General features: G+C 20.6%; 2 protein-coding genes across 7 annotated transcripts; one reads left to right on the forward strand and one right to left on the reverse strand.

Annotated features, from left to right (window-relative positions):
- Positions 1-584: 584 nt before the first annotated feature.
- On the reverse strand, positions 585-2,986 carry LOC100863645 (uncharacterized). 2 transcript variants are annotated; one of them, XM_012485237.3, is made up of 5 exons: positions 2,566-2,986; positions 2,104-2,250; positions 1,747-1,851; positions 1,347-1,676; positions 585-1,262 (listed from the first exon to the last, which is right to left on the reverse strand). In XM_012485237.3, the coding sequence occupies exons 2-5, from the start codon at positions 2,236-2,238 to the stop codon at positions 1,008-1,010; spliced, it is 825 nt and encodes a 274-aa protein (XP_012340691.1). In that variant the 5' UTR covers positions 2,239-2,250; positions 2,566-2,986; the 3' UTR covers positions 585-1,007. The 2 variants fall into 2 exon arrangements, with proteins under 2 accessions (XP_012340691.1, XP_086772668.1); XM_086916542.1 differs by having other exon boundaries at positions 2,110-2,250; positions 2,566-2,929.
- Positions 2,987-3,330: 344 nt separating this feature from the next.
- Positions 3,331-15,826, forward strand: LOC100863764 (phospholipid phosphatase 1). 5 transcript variants are annotated; one of them, XM_031915834.2, is made up of 7 exons: positions 6,635-7,081; positions 7,653-7,744; positions 9,774-9,936; positions 13,162-13,316; positions 13,919-14,142; positions 14,334-14,454; positions 15,386-15,826. In XM_031915834.2, the coding sequence occupies exons 3-7, from the start codon at positions 9,873-9,875 to the stop codon at positions 15,743-15,745; spliced, it is 924 nt and encodes a 307-aa protein (XP_031771694.1). In that variant the 5' UTR covers positions 6,635-7,081; positions 7,653-7,744; positions 9,774-9,872; the 3' UTR covers positions 15,746-15,826. The 5 variants fall into 5 exon arrangements, with proteins under 5 accessions (XP_012340687.1, XP_031771694.1, XP_086772669.1 ...); XM_086916543.1 differs by having other exon boundaries at positions 6,917-7,081; positions 7,676-7,744; XM_012485233.3 differs by lacking the exons at positions 6,635-7,081; positions 7,653-7,744 and adding an exon at positions 3,331-3,538.
- The last annotated feature ends 7,926 nt before the right edge of the window (positions 15,827-23,752 follow it).

Raw genomic sequence — 23,752 nt, forward strand, 5'->3', positions numbered from 1 at the left:
TACATTTTGAAGTATATAATTTAAGTATGTAATTTAGATATTCATATAAAATATTCATTTAGTAAAACCAATTTAATTAATTACTATTATATAAATTTGTGAATTATACATTACATTATTAATTATTACATTATTATAACTTATTATAAAAATTATTTAAATATATTTTATATGGAGTAAAGTGCATTTTAAATACTATATAAATTTTAAATAAATTTATAATACACTTTTTTATATAAATTTTGTTCAAATATTCGAACAATTTTTGAACAATCAGGGAAAAAATTTAATACAAAAGATTAATTATAGAAATATTGAAAACATATTTTAATAACAAAAAAAATTCTACAATAAAAATAAAAATTTTGTAAATGGAATAAATAGACAGTTACATAATTTAGAAAATAATTATAAGTAATAATAAATATTATATCATAGAAACAAATTAATAGAAGAATTTTGATAAGATGAAAAAAATAACAAAACTGTCTAATCAATGAAGTAGTAATTTTGGCCAGAAAAATATATTATTCAAATGTAATTTTTTTAAAAATATAAGTACTACAAAATTATATAATCAAAAATTGATATGATTATGTATATTTATTTTTAAAATATATATAAAAAATATATCACTCATTACATAGATATAATTTTTTTATGCACTTAAGAAAATTTTTATTTTTTTTTATGCATTCAATCAGAAAATTTTTATTTTGAAAAACAAGAAATGTAATAAGCACTGTTTAAAAAATGTTTTTGAAAAAATTATTTGATATATTAATTAATAAATTCACAAATATAGCCATATAATATAATATAAAATGTTTTTTAATGTTACTTGATATTAAAAATGTCATTTCTTTTAATTTAATCTTATTCAATATTCAAAATTTCAAATTTGTATGTAATGAAATGAATAATCTTAAAGTATTAAAGTATTTACTTTTGATAAAAGTTATTTTCTTTAAAGTTAAAAAAATATTATTTTTAAACATTAATATTATTTATTTTGTATCTGCCATATTTTTTTTTATAAAATCAAAATCAGAATCATCCATATTAATAAAAAATTGTCGTGATGTAACAACTTGTTTTTTACCTATGTGTGGTACACAAAAATCGATATCATTATATTTATTTTCATCTATATGACCATGAACTTGTAAAGATTGAACAAATACTTCTGGATCTTCTGGGCATTGAACTAATTTCATAGTATCTTTTTGTAATAAATTGTTCGATGAAAAAATATTTTGATTCTATTGTGTGTGTAAATATAAATTAATTATAATATTTGTATTTAAATTAAAAATATAGAATGTAGAATGATTCTTTATACAGACCTGCAGATTGGTATTCTTAATTTTTATATTTTTACAATTGTTTGGTATTTGTAAATCATTTAATGATATTATATGGCTTTTTAAAAGGCTTCTAATTACCGCATTTTTGTGAAGTCCGCATTCTTTTAAAATATTTTCCTTATCCTCAATATCTTTACTATCAGTATCATTTTTATTATCAGTTTTTAATATAGTAATTTGATTATGAATTTCTGTAGTTGAATTTTTATAGTCATGATTGTTAGATTTAACATTTAAACTAGCTTCCATTTGTCTAATTTTCCAATGATCTTGAAGATATTCATTCGAATAGTTAATACCATAATTGGCCTATAAATTAAAATCTGTTTGCATATCCTACACATTTATCATAGTTTCTAAATTTATAAATTATATTTACTTCTTTAATACTGGATGCAATTTCATTTTCATGTAATAAATACTTAGAAGGCAAAGTGTTATACATTTCACCACTGCTATCATTAGTATCATTAAAATCATATAACTGTAAATGATAATATTCAAGATAATTAAATATTTTTTCATTTATATATTTAATGAATAATTACTTTATATTTTAATGAAGAATTATTAAGAATTTATTTTAATTATTATTTAACATATAATTTCTATATAATTGCAAATATATTTTTTTCATTAAAGAAATATAATTAATATAGATATTAGAATATATTACAAAATATATAAAAAAAAATAAATTTGATTTTGAATACATTAAAAGAATATAATTACTAACATTTACATTTTGTGGAATTTTGATTTTCTTTAATTTTAGATTTTGTTCATAAGAATCTTTCCGACGTATGAATACAATATTTTCATCTGTTTGAGGTATTTGTGTTACTTTTTGAATTTCAGCATACAGATTCATTATTAAAATAACCTATAAATTAAAAGGTATAATTTTATATAATAATTATAAATAAAAAATATAAATAAAATATAATATAAATAATTATTTATAAATTATTATTTATTTTTTTGTAATTTTTATAAAATAATTTTTAGATGATTTTTTATATTTTAAAATTTTTGTAAAGAATTACTACTACAGTTTTTTTATATTCATTATAAATTGATTTGAATTAAAACGAAATTTAAACTAAAGAAAAAAAAAGATAAAAGAATATAAAAATGATGATAAATTAAAATAATTTAATTTCGAATATAAAAATAAAATGAATAAAAAAGTACCCACATTAATTTTTTTAAAAAATTTTTAATAAATTTTATATAGCAAGAAAAATCTTATTAATTATATAATATTGTAATATAAAATTAATCTACTATATATTCTTATACTTTCACAATTATACTTTTTCACAATTTAATTAATAAAATATCACTTTGTCATCAGATAAATCAAACAAGGTTAAAGCTTGAGTATGCCAGTAACTGTATTGTTTAAATACAATTCGTAATAGTTTTTATATCATGAATCATAAGTAAATATTTTTGATTTAAGTAGTTAAGAAATTATGAGATAATCTAAAATATTTATGTAAATATTTCTAATTCTTAAAATTTAAAAACGAAATTTATATAATTTCATTATTTTAATTATTTTAAATTTCAAAAATTTACTTTCATATTAAATGCGTATATAGTATATGTAAACTATATATATAAATATTGTGTATATATAAATATTGTAATATGTTATATATCAATATTATGAAAATATTATGCATTATGTTATTTAAATATTATTAAAATATTATTAAAAAATATATATAATCATTAATAAGTATTTTTATCTTTATTTTTTTATTTGTTTATAAAATGACTTTTAAATTTATAATATTTAAAATAAGAGTACTGAAAAATTAATTTTTTTTTTTTAAATTTTACTCATTTATATTATAACAATATTTAAGAGTACAATAAATATATAAATCTCTTAAATAATTTATCCTTTCTATTATTCCAAACTTTGTGGTTGAATCATCAATGACGCTATTTTAAAGCAGTGTTTAGTCAGTGAACTGTCAATGAGACAGTTTTGAGAGTGTCAATTGTATTTGTATATGAGTTATTTTTTTTTATATTATTATGCTTAATGTTGATTTTTAATATCAGAAATATATAGTTAATTTGTAATGTTTCATAAGTAAAATTTTTTTAAACTATTTATCACTGGAAGAAATAATTTCTACACGTGGACAATGCAGGTTAGAATTAACAATGTGTTAAATTAATTAAGATTTAAATTGATTTGTTTTTTAACTGTTGCTATGTATATATTTTTTTTTAATCATATATATATATATATATATATATTAGAATATTGTATTATTGCGTATAGAAAAATATTTCGTTTTTTTACATATTTTTGTAATTATGTTAACTGATAATAGAGAATAATTTAAAAGCATATAAAAAGATTTATTTTATATTTATGAAAATTTTTATATATTAATATGTAAAATTAAAAAAATATATTATAAATTATTTTCAACTTAAATAGATTAATACGGTACAACAAATTTGGAATAAAATTATTGAGAATGAAAAGAATAGGTTCGAAATGAATAATGTTGTTGAATTAAATAATAATTACTTGAAATATTTTTTTTTATTCTAATTAATTCAATTCTAATTAAACAATTATTCTTGTTTAATATCAATTTCTCTTGTAAAACATCGATAAAATAATGGAATTAAACATATTTTTGGTTAAGAATTATTTTAAAATATTAAAACACGTTAATTAAAAATTACTATAAAAATTTCATAAAAATTTATTAGAAATAATATGAGAATTCACAAAAAACATTCATTAAAATTGAATGGAATCAATAAAAAATTCGTAATAAATTAAATTAATAAATTAATAAATGTTAATTCTATAATTATAAATTATAAATAAAAAATATTTTAAAATATTATAAATATTACTAAATCGTTTTATTGTTTTTACACTTCAATGAATGAAAAATTAATCTGTTTTTATATCGTATTTTTGTTATGTTTATTGTATTAATTGCCTTAATATAAATAACATATATTTATAAAATATAATTTATTTCAATATTAAATAATCTTATTATTATTATATTGTTATTTTATCATTGACAATAAATGCATTAATTATATTATATTTATTATTAATTATATCATTAATTTCAATTAGTAAATAAATAATAAAAAATAATCAATATTTTAATTTTTTTAGTAAAATCTTTAAAAAGTACATCATATTTATATCAGATTTATTTTTTTCTAATATTTTATATTATTAGATTTTATTTTTATATATTAAAATATTTCGTATTACGAATATTATGAATTTAATATAAAAAAATAAATATTAAAAGTTTAAATCATTATATTTTTAATTTTATTATATTAGACCAAAAAAAAATTTATATATGAAATTTGTTATATATCTATAACATTTAAATATAGAAGTTTTTCAAACAAATAAAATATGTATGTACTGTGTTGTAATTTAATATAATATATATATATAAATATATATTTTCAAAAAAATATTTCAAAAAAGATAATTGAAAGTTATTTAGGATAAGAAAGATATATACATAGTTTTCTACAAGAGAGAAAAAAGATTCTTATCATATTTGATGATATTATCAAATTAATTAATACTGCTCGATTAAGATAGATAAATCATGATAAGAAATGTGATAAGAAAGAGTAGATTCGAAATATTTGATAGATGTAGATCTTCATATATAGAAAAACAATAACAGAGTAAACAATAAAAAATATATTGATTGTTATTGTATTTAAAATTTTTTAATTATCATTTCTTTAAAAGTTTTCTAGATCATCTAACTATTAGCATAATTTATTTTCTTTGAGATATTCTAACTTTCGTTTAAAACGTCTATCAACGTTTTTTTGTTTTCTTTTATAACATATTTTTTGAGATATTAAATTATTTCTATTTAAAAAAACAATATGAAAAATAAAAACAAGACACGTATCGAATATTTTTCTGAGAATTTCTCATAGAAATTCCCCCAAAATTGGTATTATACGGATTCAATATGACTCAATTCCTTATACATTATGCTACGTGATTCATTTTCTAGGATTATTGTCGATTGATTTCTATTTATAGTAAGTATCTGTAACCTATAAATTTATTAACTTTACAAACCTTGTAACCTTATAAATCTTAAATATCCGCATTCCATACTAAACATTAAGTTTAGTAAATAATTTAAGAATGAACTTATATTTCTAGATACATACATATATGTATGTCACTCAATATGTTAATCAAATTTTAATAAAAAAAATTTTTTACTAATTATATTGATTTATATTATCTTAATACATATCTATTTATAATTATATTGCTATTATTTTAAAAGCTATAATTTACAATTCTTCATTTGCAATTATAAGTATGATTATTTATTATATATAGCTGGCTATATTACTTATACACATGAAGACTACAGATATGGAATAAGTAAAAAAATTTTTAAATTTATATATTTAAATTATATATCTGTTAAAAATGAATAAATTTTTATTAATTTTTTTCTATAAAATGCTATTATTTTTTATTTTTTTAATTAAAAATTATTAATAACTTAACTTTAACTGAAAATTTCTTTTATATATTATTGTAAGTTAATCGTTAACTTCTATATTATATATATTTTATATGTAGGTTTTTTATATATTATATTATAATTAATATATTATCATTTTATCATATCGTATAAAAAATTGATATTATTTATTAATAAAAAAGTGATATTATGTTATATTGCAAAAATCGATTCCTAATAATTCAAAACAAATAAAAAGAAAATTAAATTAATTAATCAGTAATTTTGCTTTTTATATATAATATATTCTCAATGATAAATTAAAAATCACGAAATGTTAAACATATTAACAATAAGATTCATATATACGAATGGCAATTTTAACTTTTTTTTCTTTGTTATGTATTAATAATATATATATATATATTTCCATAAAGAGAAATGTAACATAATTGCATGAATACGATAAAATTAGATTTAGAAAAGTTTCAACCGATTGTCAAATATTATTTTTTAATGGATATATTATCTATTTTAAGTATTTTGAATAAAATACTTAAAATAGACACAATTTCGTTTAATTTTGGATATCTTATCGTTCGTCTTGATGATGATATTAAAACGCTGTAGCACATATGAAAACCGCATCACACGTGTCGAATCCTTTCATTGGTTGGTCCATAGAGGGGACAAGAGGGTGGGTAGAACATTTAATTGCAAGGGAAGTCGTTGATTGAAGACGAGGTATACGCCAGTTGTGTTTCACCGTTGCTTCGAATTGAATCGTTCTTTCGTATTTTTTAATAAAATGTGTTGTTAGTTTCAGATATGTATATATGTGTATATATATATATATACATATATATATAAAGACAGTTTTTGATGTTAATAAATTTTTTATCAGTTTATCCTTTATTTTTAATTCATATAAAATAACAAATTGTTTGAATTTTTCTTGAAAAATAGTGTTATCGCATATTTGTTTAGTGTTTAACATTCTAAAGTTTTTTATAATTTCAGTATTTGTGATATTAAAATATAGTTAATCATTTTAAAATAATAAAGATTAAAAATTTTATTGTTTTTTATTGATTATTTTTATCTAAAGTTTGTCGTCAATGTTTCGTTAAATCAAAATTGAACGATGACGAATCCGTCTCGTCTTCTTCTTTCTCAACCTATGAGGTCAGACATTTACTTTGTAATTTATGAAACCATAATTTTAATAAAATACATTTTACATATGTTCAAAAAAGAAGGGAGGGAAACGATAAATTATTATTTTTAATCATTTTTTTCTTTCAAATTGAAAATTAAAAATTTTTTTACTTATTATCGTTATTCGAAAACATCGTGTTATTATATATATTATAATATATATAATAAACAATGTCATATCATGGTTTTATCTATTTTTTTATGTATATAATCACTTTTTTTTTTATAAAAAGTAATAGATAGTAAAAAATATAATTGAAAAACTTTAATTTAACAAAGTACATAAAGTATATTCGTATTTTCTTAATTCAAATAATTTATAATATATTGAAATTTTATTATATTTAATCGATTTTATTTTTCGATTTTAATCGATTTTTTACTTGAAATATCTGTCATTTGTCATTTCTAATAACCAATGTATATTGTAATATACATTGATAACATTATTGATAAAATTTTTTATCATTCACTTTTATCTATTTATTTCTTTCTACTACTGATACAATTATTATTGATGAATATTGGATATACAAAGCGTGAAGATTGATTATGTGTCAGTGTTTGAATATTTTCGAGACCGACCGAAGGTGCTTCATATAGGAACAGAATATTGTCTCAAAAATAAAGGTTCGTAAGTTAGAATTTAATAGCTTAGACCGTGCTGTTACGTATTTATATAAAATTTCTATTCACTCTTTTTTCTTTCATTTTCATTAAAGTGAACAGAAAAAGTGAATATATGATTAGAAAAAAATATACAAAAGATAATATCATATATTTTATATATCATTGAATATATAGTTTTGTATTTAAATATATTAAATTTTAAAAGATAAATTTTAAATATTAACAAAGATCAAATTATTTCGAATATATTGAATAGTATATCATGAACTATAATATTTTCCTGCCTGCTAAGTTTCACTTTTCCTCTTAATTAATTTAATAGTAGTAGTTGGGTTAAAAAATGCTTATGTTCCCCTTTGAAAATGCGGATGTGCTATCATGTTTTTCAATCAAGTTCCATTAATCGACGTTTTTGAAGCCTCGACCTAATTAATAATAACCCTTTATGTTCTCGTATTTTTTTGCTTTTGCAAAATTTAATTAAAAATTTTCTTTCTTCAATTAATAATTTTGAGTAATTTTAAAAATTTTGTATGGAATAAAAATATTTAAATATAAACAATGTTTTTCAAATTTATAAAACTTTTAAGATGAAACAATTCCTTATATTTTATAAGTAGAATATTTAACATTTCTAAAAATTTTGTTCCCATCAATAGTGTTTCAATTAAATTTTTATTAAATATTTAATATAATCAAATACTTTTGGATATTATGATTCTCTTAAAAACGAGCCCCCCTATATATGACATATGTATCCCATCTCCGTAGGATTAAATCATATATATATATATATATATACTCTTCTAGAGAAGTATATCTTTGTGTTTATCTTGTTTTTATCTTATCTTTTTAAAAATTTTGTTTGTAATTGTAAAATAAGATTTTAAAATACAGATTACACAAAACTTAATCCAAGATATATACAAAAATCGAGATTCATTCATGAACGAGATTATCCAATATTTCCTCATTTTGTATAATACATAGTATGTACTCTCAGGTATAACTCTATTCATTTTTATCAAAATACAACGTTTTCTTTTATTATTTCCCTTATTTTAATCTTTTATTTTAACATTAAATATGAACATTTCTTATATTTTTAAATATTAGTCAAATAACTTTTTTAAAATAATAATCAATAGATTCCGATAGATGATGAATTATTAATAGTTATTATAGTGGCTGAAATGAATACAAACTATGTAAATTAGTATTTAAATGAATTTAAATTAATGTAAATTTAATAATCCAACTTTATTTTCATGTACAATATGTAGCATTGAATAATATGAATTCAAAAAAATTATATCTTGTTATCATCTGTTCAATTAAGTGTTCAATAATATGAAAGATAAGAAGTTGTTAATTGTTTTCATACTTTTATAGAATTGATTACTTCGTTATTGAATAAACTTTACATTATTTTTTAAGAATACTCTGTTACTAATAATTTTTATTTAAAAAAAACTTTAAATAAAAATTGTAACAACTGTTGAAAAATTATTAATTTCTAAAATTAAATTATCGATTTTTATTTATTTATTTATTTATTTATAATATTATTCGTATTTTGTATTTGAATATTTATTTTAATTTTGTTTAAATTCAAACAAAAACAATTCTAATTTGATATGAAAAATATAATTATATCTTTTTAAAATTTAATTTAATATTTTAAAGATCATTGAAATAATAATCCACTATAGTATAATATATTATACATTTATGCTATATGAATTATGCAATTTAAATTAATAACACAGAATACGATTCAATAGAAAAAATTGTTATAAAATTCAATATCAGAGAATGAAAAATTATACAAACTTTTTGTCCATATAGGATATTTTTCGATATTATATCTTAAATATTGTTCTATAATCGTTTGATTAAAGAAAAATGTAATTTATTTATTTCGAAAATATATAAATTTAAAAATTATATATTATTTTGTATACAACTTAATATATTAATGAATCAAATATAATTATCAAAAAATATCATTGTTTTTATATTTTTCCAGAGGTCAACGGAACAGTTGACTCGTTGCAGTACAGGAACGTTAGAAGACATTTTGGATAATTCAAACGGAATAACAACCCGAACTGTCTCTGAAAAGATCATGAGTATCTGTAAAAACACTACGCGTTGGATAATAGTTTTCGATGTATTTCTCGCTTTATCAGGTTTGAATATATTTCTTTTTTTTCTTTTCTCTTATTCTTACATTTATTCATAAAGTATAGATTAGAGCGTTAAAAATGAATGAATTTTAAAATTTCATTATTATGCAATTTTAATTACCTATGCAATTTTAAAAAATACTTTAGTTAAGAATAAATTGTTTATATATCAACATTATATTTAATATATTTAAATATAATATATTGTTCGATTATACGCGCGCTAGAAACGAATCATGCATGCAATGAGAGTTGGCTAGAAAGAAAACCACGAACCATGTAACATAATACTATATGAGTCGACTGTCTGCTTAAAATTTTTCCGGGCGTGTCGCATTAAATAACTTAATGCACATATATACACATGCGGTGAAATGTTAATGAACTGTGTTGCAGTAAAATGAATTGCGTTATTATTATTAAAAAATATATAAAATTTTTTAGTGAATTGATCGATCAATGAGATTAATTGATTTCAATAATTTTGAAATATGTAGTCAAAGATATCATTTTAAATAATTTCGTTTTAAATATATCCATAGATATATCGGATGATCGGTTTTAATTTTCCAGATGTAAAAGTTTTCGTAAACTTATCGAAAAAATACTTCTTCTTTCTGTTTCAAATTGAAAGAAAACTTCACATAAATATAAACAGAACTCTCCCTCTGCATCTTTATCTAAAAAAAAAAAAATAACCTAATTCAATTTATCTTTGAATTGCAGGATGGTTAAATAGGATTATATTTTTTTTGATAGGAATAAATTTTTGAAAGAAAGATTTCGTTTAACTTGTTAACTTTAAAATTTTTTTTTTTTAAATTCTCTTAAAATTTATCGAATTATTTCAATATTTATTGAAATATTTGTGTAATAATTTTTTTACAATATACAAGAATTAATTAATTGCTCATCAATCTGATGATGAAATAGATTTATCGACGTCGTAACGATTTACGCATACCAGTCATGCATGCACGCACATTAAAAGTTAGTTTTTAAAATTAATATTATAATAATTTGTTAAAAAATTGATATACTGTTATCGTACATATGTTTACATTCTCTTTTTATCTTATCTATTGAATTTATTTATCAATTCTTTTTACGATAATCAGATTATATAGTATATTAACAATATATTGTCTGATAGTTTCAATGGAGAAATTCATTTCTTTTTTTATATTTAAATATCGATTAAATTTAAAAAATGAAAATTCAAAAAAGTTTAAATATCAATTATATTACGATCTAAACTTATATATCGAGGGAACAATGCTTGATCATCGTGAGAAGTGACACAATATCGTCACTTATACGCATGCGTTTCAGTTGAATGTATACTTAGTGTATTGCTTCACGTAACAAGGGCACAGTACCGTGTGTGACATTGAATATACCGGTATTCGAAGTGAGAGGATTCCTCTTCTTCTTTCTCTTTATTTTCTCCCCCTCTCTATTATTATCCTTCCTTATTTCTCTTCCTTTCCCCTTCCTCATTCACTTTTTCTATTATTCTTATTTTTCTTTTTTTCTACTTTTATTAAATTTAACTCTAATTCTTTATAATTACGTACTAAATTTACATAACATGGATAAGAGTAAATGTGAGAGAAAAATAGCTTCACGATGGAAAAATTTTAAACGAATGTTGCTAATTAAAGGAAATTTATATTGTCTCAGTAAGTATCAAACTGAAACAAAACATATCATGATACATGTATTTTATTAGATAGATATTTATATTTAAATATATATTAAATATAAAAAATATAATTAAATATATATTTAAACTTGTGAGAAAGATTTATAAATTCAATTGAAGAAATTTAAAAAATTATAAAATAATAATATTTTTTAATTACAATGTTGATCTACATACACGAAATAATTTATTATTTTGTTATTATTTTTAATTATATAAATAATTGAAAAATTTTTTATCAAATAATAAATTAAATTAAAAAAAGAATTTGAACAGTAAAAAAAAAAATTACGTAATTATATATTCTAAATATCCTCAAAATTTTATAATTTTTTGAATTTCCTAATTGAGATATTTCTCTTTTAATTGATTTAGCAAGGATTTTATATTTAAAATTTTTTCGTATCTATACTCTAAAAATTAGAAATCACGAAAATGTATAATATTTTATTTATCCAAATATATTTAAAAATTCATGTGAAAAGATTTTTATTAAAGAAAAAAATTACATAATTGAGAATTATATTTCAAAATTTATTTTATTAAAATATTATTTTATTAGAATTTTGTAATCGAAATATTTAGAATTTTGTAGTAAAATTTCTTTTAATTATGAATAAATTACAATCATGATATCGATAAAATTTTTTTATTATATATATTTTCTACATGTTATATTTTTTAAATCTATATATATATACAATTAAATATATATAAGAAAATTATTATATTATTCTTTTTTTTTTTCTTTAAAGATTATTAAAAATATATCGTGTTGGATTTGTATAATCTTCATAATTTTTTAGATTAGAGATTATTAATGATATGGATGCTGTGATAGTAAAATACTGAATTAAAAATATATATAAATAATTTTTCAATTGATAAAAATAAAAAAAAATTAAAATATAATCGAAATAAATTAAAATATATATTTATTTTAATTTGTTATATTCTTGTATTGTTATATAATGTTTCTAATATTGGGTATCGATCAAAATTTATCTTTTTTATAATTCAAAAATAACATTCAAAATAATAAAATATCAATATTATGTAATATTTATACACGCATAAATTTGAATTGTAAAAGATAAAAAAACTAAGCATTTTAAAATTAGAATTGTCTATGAATAAATGAATAATTTCACTTGATTATTCGATATTTGTTTATTATGTCGTATGTTATATAAATAATGATTAAATTATTTTAACAAATTATGTATCGTTTATTTATATGATATAAAAATATATTTTTAATAATTTTAATAACGATTAATAAAAAAAATATGTATTTAAACCTTTATATCTTTTTTAATTTATATCTATATTTTATATTTTGTATTATATTTAAAATTTAAATATAATTTATCCAGTTTATTATCTGTTTATTACTTATACCAGTTTATTACTACTTTTCTTTCGCACATTTTTCGTGTGAAATTCTCTCATATTGTTAAGCTTTATAATTTCTTATTTCTACGATCATTTCTAATTTTTAATTGTACCATTATGTATTTCAGTTATCGTACTTCTAGGAGTATTGGAATTCAGAGCAGTTCCGCGACAACATATTGGTTTTTATTGTAACGATCCAAAAATTTCTTTCAAGTTCAAAGGAGATACAATTTCTAATTCGTTTTTGATATTTGGATGTCTTATAATACCAATTATAGTGGTATGTAAACCAAGCTAAATTTATATCGTCGAGTTTTTATGTTAAAAAATTTTTCATTGTCAAAAAATTTCGGCAATTATGAAACAGACTAATAACAGATATTATTTAGATTTAAATAATTATTTACGTGTACTAGATCATGAAACAATGGATTGAATGGAATATGAGAATTAAATATATATATAAAAATTTGTAAATAATATGTAAATATAGGAATAAAAATAGTTTAGAAGAGAAAGAATTATTTAATTGTATTCAAATTTGATCGGTTGCATTTCCGTTTCTGCGAAAACAATCACAATCAAAGATTCCGAATTAAAATATAATTATGAATTTCATTAATCTTATTATTAAAATTTATAAAGTGGATTGAAATGGAGATATCATAAGATGAAAATTGTTTTTAAATAATAATAATTGATAATGATTATTATAATTAATTTATTTTTATAAAAAAAAATATTAAGCGTTTATTATATTACAACTCATCAATTACTTATAACAAATTATAAGTGCAATTACATAATTGCAATTCTTTGATAATATTTCTATTTTTAAACATTTACAATTTATAAATAACGTTTTATTTTATTTATTTTTAGATGTGGATAGCTGAATTTTTATGTTACCCTGCAAGTAGCTATGCTAATGAATTAGGATATGTTGGTTCGAGAGCAAAACAGATATGGTTGTGGTATAGACAATTTTTAATTGGATCTATTAGTTTATTGTTTACATGTGAAGTTATAAAAACTGTAATTGGCGAACCAAGGCCACACTTTTTGGATACGTGTAAACCACGAGAGGCTGAGAATTGTACCGATGGGTAGGCATTCTTTTGTTCATAACAATACGTTGTAAACGAAATTATATGAACATATACGTATATTTAAAACAAGAATTAGATTTAAAATATTAGGTTATATATACATATATATATTATATATAAGTAAATAAAAGATAATAATTATTACAAGATAAATTATTATCTAATATCATCTTTGTGCTTTGTTTCAGATACGTGGAAAAATATACATGTACAAATACAAATGTTTCAGACTGGAGTATCTTAGATTCTAGTAGATCATTTCCATCTGGTCATTCTTGTCTTTCCATGCATACAACTATTTTTATTATAGTAAGTATTTGTAAAAATTTAAAATATGTATATATATATGTATATTTGCATATGACTATATATTTACATACTATAGTTTGAGATATATTTTACCGTTATTTAAATTAAATTTATGATTTTTAAATTAAATGTATTATTTTTTATAATTTTGCATAAATAATAGCATAAAATTTTACATCATATATATTTATAATTGTTTCAATGCGATTTTTTTTTGTCATTTTTCTATCTAGTTTTTTGATCGCTTATTAAAATAAAAACTAATCGTTTGTATTTCGTTAAAATTTAGAATGCGTTTAAACTTTAATATTGAAATAGTAGTAGTAAAAAAAAGAATTATGGATATTTTTTAATAGAATAGAAATGATACGTTTGAAATATTTGTGTTAAACAACGTTTAATCTTATATAAAAAAAATGGGAATTATTTTTTTTTACAATCAATAATACTATCAACTCATTAAAACAATTAAATTTTATTGAAATTTAAATTTTAAATTTAAATAATTTTAAATTTTTAAAAGTTTTTCCATATAGTTTTTCAAATTAACAGTTGCACGTCACATGTATGATTTTTGTTATCAATAATTATTTGCAGATATCACGTATATACGATGAATCACTAAGTAAGTATATATGTAAATTTAAGTTATCTCTCATAATTTATATGAAATGATTCGATATTTTCTAGATATTATCTTATCATTTTATTATAAATATCATTTGGATGATATATATATATATATTTATTTATTTATTTATTTTATTATAAAGTATTTTATTTTTTTTTTTTTTTGCTTGAACATAAAATAAAATTATTTTGTAATTATTATTTTTATTTATTATGGGAATAAATATAAAAGTGCCTTTTTCTTCGCTATGTTTGAAACTTTTTTTTTATATTATTAGAAAAAAATATTTTTTTGTTATAGTGCTACATACAGCGCCGTTTGCCAGATCGCTCGGTTATGCTAAAACCGTGGTTACAATTGTTGATGTGCATGTGGACCATAGTATGCTCATTAACCAGACTTGTTGACAATAGACACCACTGGTGGGATGTACTGGCAGGCATCATTATGGGTTTTATTTGTGGCACAGTAATTGTTAACGTACTGTGTTGTAAGTTTCATATAAATCGAAAAGTCTCACAAATCTACTGCGAAAATGGACAAGTTAATATTGATTATGAGACAAAACAAAACGGCAAAAAACTTTTACACGAAACAACAATTGATCTTTCAGAAAATCGTGAATTAAAAAATGTTAAATCATCGACATGGAAAGAATAAAAATCAAAAATTCATAATGTATGATGGAAAAAAATTCAATTTGCAAAAGAAACATTCAAAAAAATTATATGTTTTTAAAAACGTTTTTTTTTTTTATATAAATTTTCTAAATTACTAATAGAATTCTATACAGTACACAAAGTAGGTACATTTGATTTATATTTAAAAAATATTTAATTCTTCTTTATTTTATTCATAAATATTTGGGAAAAAATTATGTATTATAGTTTGTGTGTTGATAAATTTATCTTTATATATATTTAAGTACATTTGACATATATTGTCATAATTTGACAATTTATTTTAAAATATTTCTTAATTATTTAAATTATAATATTTTACTGAAGAATCAAAAATTACAATTTTTTAGAAACAAAAAACAGTAATAATAATAATAATAATAATAATAATAAAAATTACTTTTTGAAATGTTTTTTTTTTTTTTTTTTTTTTCAAAAAGTATTTTCTTACAATTAATGAAAAATATTAAGCACAAACAAAACTTTTTTAACATATCAAATTAATATAAAGGACAAAGATAAAAGATAAAGAAAAAATTTTTTTTGTATTATAAAAAATCTAAACAGTTAATTTCTCATGTTTTATATTATATTTATATTATATTTTTGACATGATTATTAATTTATATATTAATGATCACGCATGTTATAACATTGATTAAAAAGAATTCTAAGAATAATAATTCAATCTGGAAAATATATAAAACAGTAAAATATAAAAATTTGAATAATTTTTTTATAATAAAAATTATTTTAATATTTTTATTATTGAAAACAAACAAATATTAATATCTTGGAATAAATAATTTAGTTTTCCAGATTTTATCAAATATTTCAGTAGTAAAATATTGTCATTTTAATAAAATTAATTTCGTAATTTTACAAAAATTGTTAATGAACAAAATATTTAATTATTAAATTAAATTTCAATTTACAATTTTAATTTCGTATAGGATTTGAAAACAAAAATTTATAATAATGAGTTTGATTATAATTTTATGTTAAATTATATTTAATAATTTTATATTTTTTTTTTTTTTATAATTTCTCTATTTTCTTTCTTGATATATCAACAAATAATTTTTTTTCCTAATGATAAACAATGATATAATTCAATGAAAATTTAATTCAATTAAAAAAATATTTATAAAATATTTAATTTTATTCATTTCACTGAGTTTGAAATATATTATTAAGATCATTTAAACAATTTCGTCCATAGATATAAGTGCCTCAAGGCTTTTATTACAAAAATTATAATTATTTTTATTGTAGTAAAAGTATTTTATATAATAGTACTAATCGTAATTTTAAAATTTGAAATAAATTTGAATTAGATTCTGGTGTAAGCAAGTTGTTTTAAATATAATAAATAGATTAACTTTGAATAATAAATAAGAAAGGTTTCAATGGCCTTGTTATGATGTTAGGTCAATGACTTGAGTAATTTCATTTTTACATTCAAATAAAATAATTAATAAATCGTGTTATTAGTTTAAAATGCTAGTTTATAAGAAACACTAAATATAAGTAAAACACATTTATTATGGGTATAAGTAAAACTCATATTTGCTAATATATATTACAACCTAAAAGTACAAAGTTTTGCAAAGTAAAGACTACATTGTAGGTATGTAAAAATGAATCTCACAATGAAAATTATTCAATCTAATCATATATAAAGAATTTGAACAAAAGATTTTATATTTCATATTTTGTAAAATTTTCTTTGCCATTTTCTAATATTACTCCAAACAATTATTATTTGATGTTACTAATTTTTTAATGTGTTTTCTAAAAATTCTTTTTTAATATTATAACACCTCTTTTGATCTTTTTCTATTTTTAATATTACCAAATTTTTATCCTTAATTTATTCTTTTATTATATTTCATATATAGCTGGCGAAGTAAAAATTATAATTATTTTTTAATACTTTTCTGATGGATATTTTCCATGACACAGTTTTTCCAGTGATTTACTTTAATTTTATTAAAAATATCGATCATCGTGATTGTTTAAAATTTTTTTCCATTTATTTTTTTTTTTTTTTTTCCTTTATTTGATACGAGATTTTCATTTTGCTATTTTTTTAAAATATACGGTGCGTTTTATGAAATTATACATATTAGATATAATTAGATATAATTTATATATAATATAATAATATAATATAATAGATCATATATAGATGTAATATCATTATAGGTCATTGAAATCGTTGAACACAATCATTTTGTAAATAATTATTTTTAATTTGATCAATATTATATTCTGAAATTTTAGATTTATTACACCTTACATAACAAATCCAAATCTTACATTTTTATTTTTATTTCAATTAAATATTTTATGAATAATAATACTATATTAATAATATGAATTATTGTGATTTGCAATCTATATTTAAATAAACGTGAAATCGTGATGCTATAGTGATTAAAAAAAGTAAAAATATGTAATATATTAAACATACAAACATATTTCTTACACTGTATTATATTAAATACATTTGTAACATTGTATTAATACATACAAATAATAGTAAATTATTTTTTAAGAAAAGTTAGAAATAAATTGTTAGTTCTATAGTATATAATAATGCTCAAAACTTCTCTGGTCAAATTTATATTTTATAATATTTAAAAAGTCAGAAACAAATTCTTGTGCTAAAAAATATGCAACATTAAACTCAGAATATGAATAAATAATAAATTCTATAATCACCTTAATTATTTTTATTTTTTATTGTTTTCTAAACATATTATTTGCTATTATATTTTTGGTAAATTTTTCATATTAAATGATTTAACATTAAAAGTTTTTATAAGACTTTAATGTTTATTTTTATTATTGTATATGATTTATGAAAAATAATCTTATCGATAGATTAAAACAGAAGATCTAATGAAAATGATATATGCATATTTTGGAATTTAACAAAATAATTATATCTTTTTTAAAAAAAAAAAAAAAAATTAGAAATTATTATTATTATAGTATATTCAAATCCAGAGATACCTAATTAGAGTAATAGTAAAATTATATATACATTCCAAACTTCGTTTATTAATTCTATATTGTTCATAGAAAAAATAATTTTTTAATTTTAATTTACGATTTCACATGTGATTTCTATGTATTATTTCAACATTCCAGTTGCAGCTATATTATTTATGTATTTAATATTAGTATGATTAATTATTATATAAATATGTACGTATAAAATTCTTTTTTTCAAACATTAGAAATTGCACTTTTTATAACTGAATATCTTTTATTTTATGTAAAAAATTGTTAATTTGCTAAATGAAAAAATAAGAATGATTAATATAAAAAAGAAAAGATAAGAAAATGTAAAATAAATTTTTTCATGCAAAATTTTATATATTCGCATTTTATAATCATATTTGTGAATTTGACAATTGTATAGTTTAAATATTGTATCCAATAAACTTTTTTACATTATTTACTTTTTATTATTAATATTGTTATATCATTCCTTATGCATCGATATGTTAAAATTTTATTTCTAATTCTACTTTACATACTACATAACTGGAAGCATATTTTTTTAATATTATTTTTAAAATTCTTTTTCAGAATAATAAAAATTCCATAGTTACGGCATTTTATATAATGAATACAATAGAAGTAAAAATAGAGAAAAAATAGTAGAAAATCGTAATCTAATATTATTAAATGATAATTAACAATTTTATCATTATTTAATCAATTGATCTAACAGAGTTAGATCAATTGATTTGTTTCTCAAGGAGAACATTTAAATACGCAATGAATCATTTGATTAGTGATGTTATTAATCATTTATTTTTATTGATATTGTGTAGAAAAATTTTGTTTCACGTTAATACGAGATTTTAAATAATGGAAAATGATCGTGTAAAAATCTTATAAATTAGAATGTAATATTTTGATATATCACATTCCTTTTTCCATTTTTACAAATAACGAATAAATTATTTTGAAACATTTTTCCAAAAGCAATAATAATTTTACATAATGATACATAATAATTTTATTCGAGAAAACTTTTGTTCTTATTTATGCGTGTTAATAAAAAAAAAAAAAAAAAAAAAAAAAAAAAAACTTAGTATCAATTAATATCTCTGTCTATCCACTATTGCTCAAGAATAACGATCATTAAATGTATTGATATTATGCGATCGGAAGTAGTACAAAACTACTACATAGAAAGTTTGCCATATAACAGCTTAATCAAGTTGATAGGTGTCGGTGTAAACACGTGGTTTTATCGTTCGTTTAAAACTTTCTCTTTCGTTGGTTATTCTTCTTTTTGTTCGCGCGTAAATGGACGGATGCGTCGAAAACGAGCGATTTAATTTAGTAGGCAGCCAGTTGTATACAACACGATGGCTGAAGCATTTTTTCGTCAAAGGTTCGCATTCGCGCGCTTCACGTTCTCTCTACCCGAAGCACTTTTTTTTCTTCTCTTTGGCCAACGAAACAATTGGTCAGGGGTGAGCGCGAGAAGCGGTACACACGCACGCACGCACCACACACACACACGGACACGGACACGGATAGCACGGGGACGGGGGTGGAGGCTGGAAATGGGTTGGCGGGAGAGTGGTGAGATTGCCGTGCGTGCTACACCAGCAGCACGGAGTTGGATGAGAGAGATGAAGTGGTAGATTAACGTCAACCGACGTAGCCCATTCATAACTGGCCTCTCTTCTGTCCGTGCGCGCCCCGAACCGCCTACGTATACGCAAACCTTCTCTATACGCCGATTTATAGAATTGGAAAAGCGATATCGGAAAAATAGTAAACTTTATTGATGAATCCCTTCCGACCTTTAAGCGATATCGCAGCGATCGAGTCGACCGCATTCCCCTGCTATTCTGGCATCGTGCTACAGGTGGCATGTAAGCCAATCCATGCTGTTCTCCGCACTTTTTTCTCATTCTCTTTCTATCTCTCTCTCTCTCTCTATCTCTTCCTTCTTTGTTAATAAAATGCTTTTAAAATACGATTAACTGAAATTTTTCCAACTTGATATCATTATTGATTATTTCGTTTATTTAATCGCGAGCGTATTATCTTTCTTATTTTCTTATTGCGCGAAATTATTTTTCATTCCAAACGATTACGAAATCTGATCTGATGTAAACTTTTATATAAATAATTTGAAACATAGAAACAATGATATTTTTAACGACGATCTGTTAGAAAACTAGAAGTTAAAAACTAGAAAACTTATACAGTTAAAATTAATTAAAATAAAAATTAAAGTAGAAATTAAGAATGAATACGAGAGTGGAAGTGGAAATAGGAGTGTCGATCGAATAGGGAGCAGAAAAGAGGAGGCGCGCAGTATCGAAGATATCGGCGCATAGAGTACTGCAACTTTGTAGGCTTTAATATTGTGACATTCTCTTTATACCAACGAACGAAGCACAACATGAAATACACTTTAATCCTAATATACCATATACAATGCGTCACACCGGTAAAATAATAGTATAAATCGTATCATCGAAATGATCGATACTCACAATGGTTAATATTGAATCCAAAATCGATCAACGCCATTGTCATCGATTAGTTTTGTCGGATTTTCTTACTACGTAAAATTTCAAACAAGTCACGTTAGATGGCGCTACTAGTTGTACGGGACGCGGCTTTCCTGACAAAATATTTTCCGTCACGATGTTTGTTCGAATTGTAGGAAAATTCTTGTCACAACATATATGGAATAATATCCAATGATAGTTTAATGGTTGTCATAAAAATAAAAACTTATCTCTAAATTGACGCTTCCTTTTGCGATCATGCGAATAACATTGAAATTGTTCGAGATAATTTAGATAATATAATTCTATAAAATATTTCAACGAGACTAATGAGTCAGTAACTTTACAGTCTCTCCGGTATAGGCAAGGGAGAACGTGCGGCAAGACCAGAAGGACGTCCTGTGACGCATTCAATTGAAAATCTCAAGGCACCCCCGTGCATCGTTCGAAGATAATATATAGGGTTACATTACGTGCAAAATCGATCAGTTATTTTAGTTAAAAAAATATAATTTTTAATGAAACAGCTAATGATAATTTTGTTCTCGTAGAAAATTCATATACTTACTTTAAACATGTTCCTTGTTGTATCAACATTTTAATACGTTGTATATATATATATATATATATATATATATATATATATATATATATATATATATATTATATATATTTTAGAATCAAATATCTATTTATTTTAAATGAATATTTCATATTCGTATCTTAGCTAATTATAAATAAGAAAGACGAAGAGAGGTTTCATTGTTGGTATTCTCAGAGTGTTTCGAGTCGAGAGAAATTAACAATATGTATATATAAAAGATAAAATAAGTATAAAACGATAGAATCGTAAAGAAAGAACAATTGATAAATTATTTGTCACTATTTGAATGGATATAATTGAAAATATATCGTGATTCGTGGGGAGTAGCGAAACGTCGGCAAACAGGATTCTATTTAATTCAACGTATATAATTGTTACGTGGACTATTAAAGCTTTGCATAAGCTGCTGTTTCAACGCATGCTGAATATAGTAATAATTGACGTACCATATGTACGATTCAGAAATCGAAAATGAATAATAACATAATAGACAGAGAAGAAACATTAACACGATCAAAAAAAGTACAATCTGCCAAAATATAATTGACAATTTAATTTTCTCCAATTTTTATTTTGTTAGGAAAAAAAAAAAAAATTAAATTTATTATCAATATGAAACTATACATTTTTTAATATAGTACAAATCCACTTTTTTTACGTTATATATGTAAAGTCATCGATGTGATATTTTTCAATTTACTCATTGCCAAGCGTATTTTTTTCTCTCTCTTAATTATACTTAATTACATTTGAAGATAAAAAATCTCAATCTCAAGTCATTTTTCAACGATAAAAACGTACAAAATATTATTATTCTAGATTGATTGTTAACAATCAATATAGTATTCCATTCTAGAATTTCTAAACAGATTTTAGCTCGATAATTTAACGTCTATTAAAAATTTTTAGAATTCTAAAATAACGATATACGTATACACGTTTGTGTATTTTATGAATAATTAAATGATTTAAACATGCCTTTCAAATCATAATTATGCAATTATTCCAGCTCAAAGGAAAAGTTAATTCTAAAATTTCAAATTCAGTTTACAGAATGGATTTATAATAATTAACCATTGACAGATTAAGCATTGTCTATCTCTTCAAGATATAAAACTGTTTTTCATCGAAATCGTCTATCATATTTGAAAGATTTATTATCAATACATATAGAAAGAAAAAACACTTTGACACTTTTAAAATATCAGTATCATTTCGAAGTGAATTAAAAATATTATTATAAAATATTCGATAATTTTTAAAATATCTACAAAATTATTATTTTTTACAAATCTTTCTAAAAAAAAAAAAAGTTTTAATTATTTAACAATCATATTTGAAAAGTTTATTATCATTAAAATATGCACAAACATATTTAGTGGAAAAGTACGTATGTATAAGTAGAATTAAAGAATTAAAGATAGAGATATATAAAAAAAACTTATTTTATCGATAGCCTTGTAATATTTTGGAATTCACGATTTGAATTAGAAATTGTAGAAATTTAATTTAATAGTATATACATTTGATCATATTATTAATAATGTTATTAATATTGTATTTGGAAATAAGTTTTTTATCACATCCTTGTTTCAAACATTGCTCGATTTTATATTTATATATACATTATGCTTTTAATTAAAAGCATAATCGATGAAAAATAATGATCTCATCTAATGCATAAATGAAGGAATTCGGATAAAACGAATGGCACGAGTCGCCAACTTTCTTGTCTTCTCCGTATTTTCGATCATATACATATGTTTTGTATTGTGGAGAAAAAAAGAGGACGCAGGAAAGAGGATGATAGATGGGGAAAAGAGAA

Source organism: Apis florea, unplaced genomic scaffold, assembly GCF_048593485.1.
Source record: "Apis florea isolate Af1SG1 unplaced genomic scaffold, ASM4859348v1 contig_3802_pilon, whole genome shotgun sequence".
NCBI classification, from domain to species: Eukaryota; Metazoa; Arthropoda; class Insecta; order Hymenoptera; family Apidae; genus Apis; species Apis florea.

Excerpts from the sequence above, each read along its gene's own strand:
- LOC100863645 (XM_012485237.3), bottom strand. The coding sequence starts at position 2,238 with ATGAATCTGTATGCTGAAATTCAAAAAGTAACACAAATACCTCAAACA. Across the intron at positions 1,677-1,746 it reads TTGCATCCAGTATTAAAGAA|GCCAATTATGGTATTAACTA; the intron begins GTAAATATAATT and ends TTTAATTTATAG. Across the intron at positions 1,263-1,346 it reads TTAAGAATACCAATCTGCAG|AATCAAAATATTTTTTCATC; the intron begins GTCTGTATAAAG and ends CACACACAATAG.
- LOC100863764 (XM_012485233.3), top strand. Across the intron at positions 13,317-13,918 it reads TTATAATACCAATTATAGTG|ATGTGGATAGCTGAATTTTT; the intron begins GTATGTAAACCA and ends ATTTATTTTTAG. Across the intron at positions 14,455-15,385 it reads ATACAACTATTTTTATTATA|TGCTACATACAGCGCCGTTT; the intron begins GTAAGTATTTGT and ends TTTTTGTTATAG.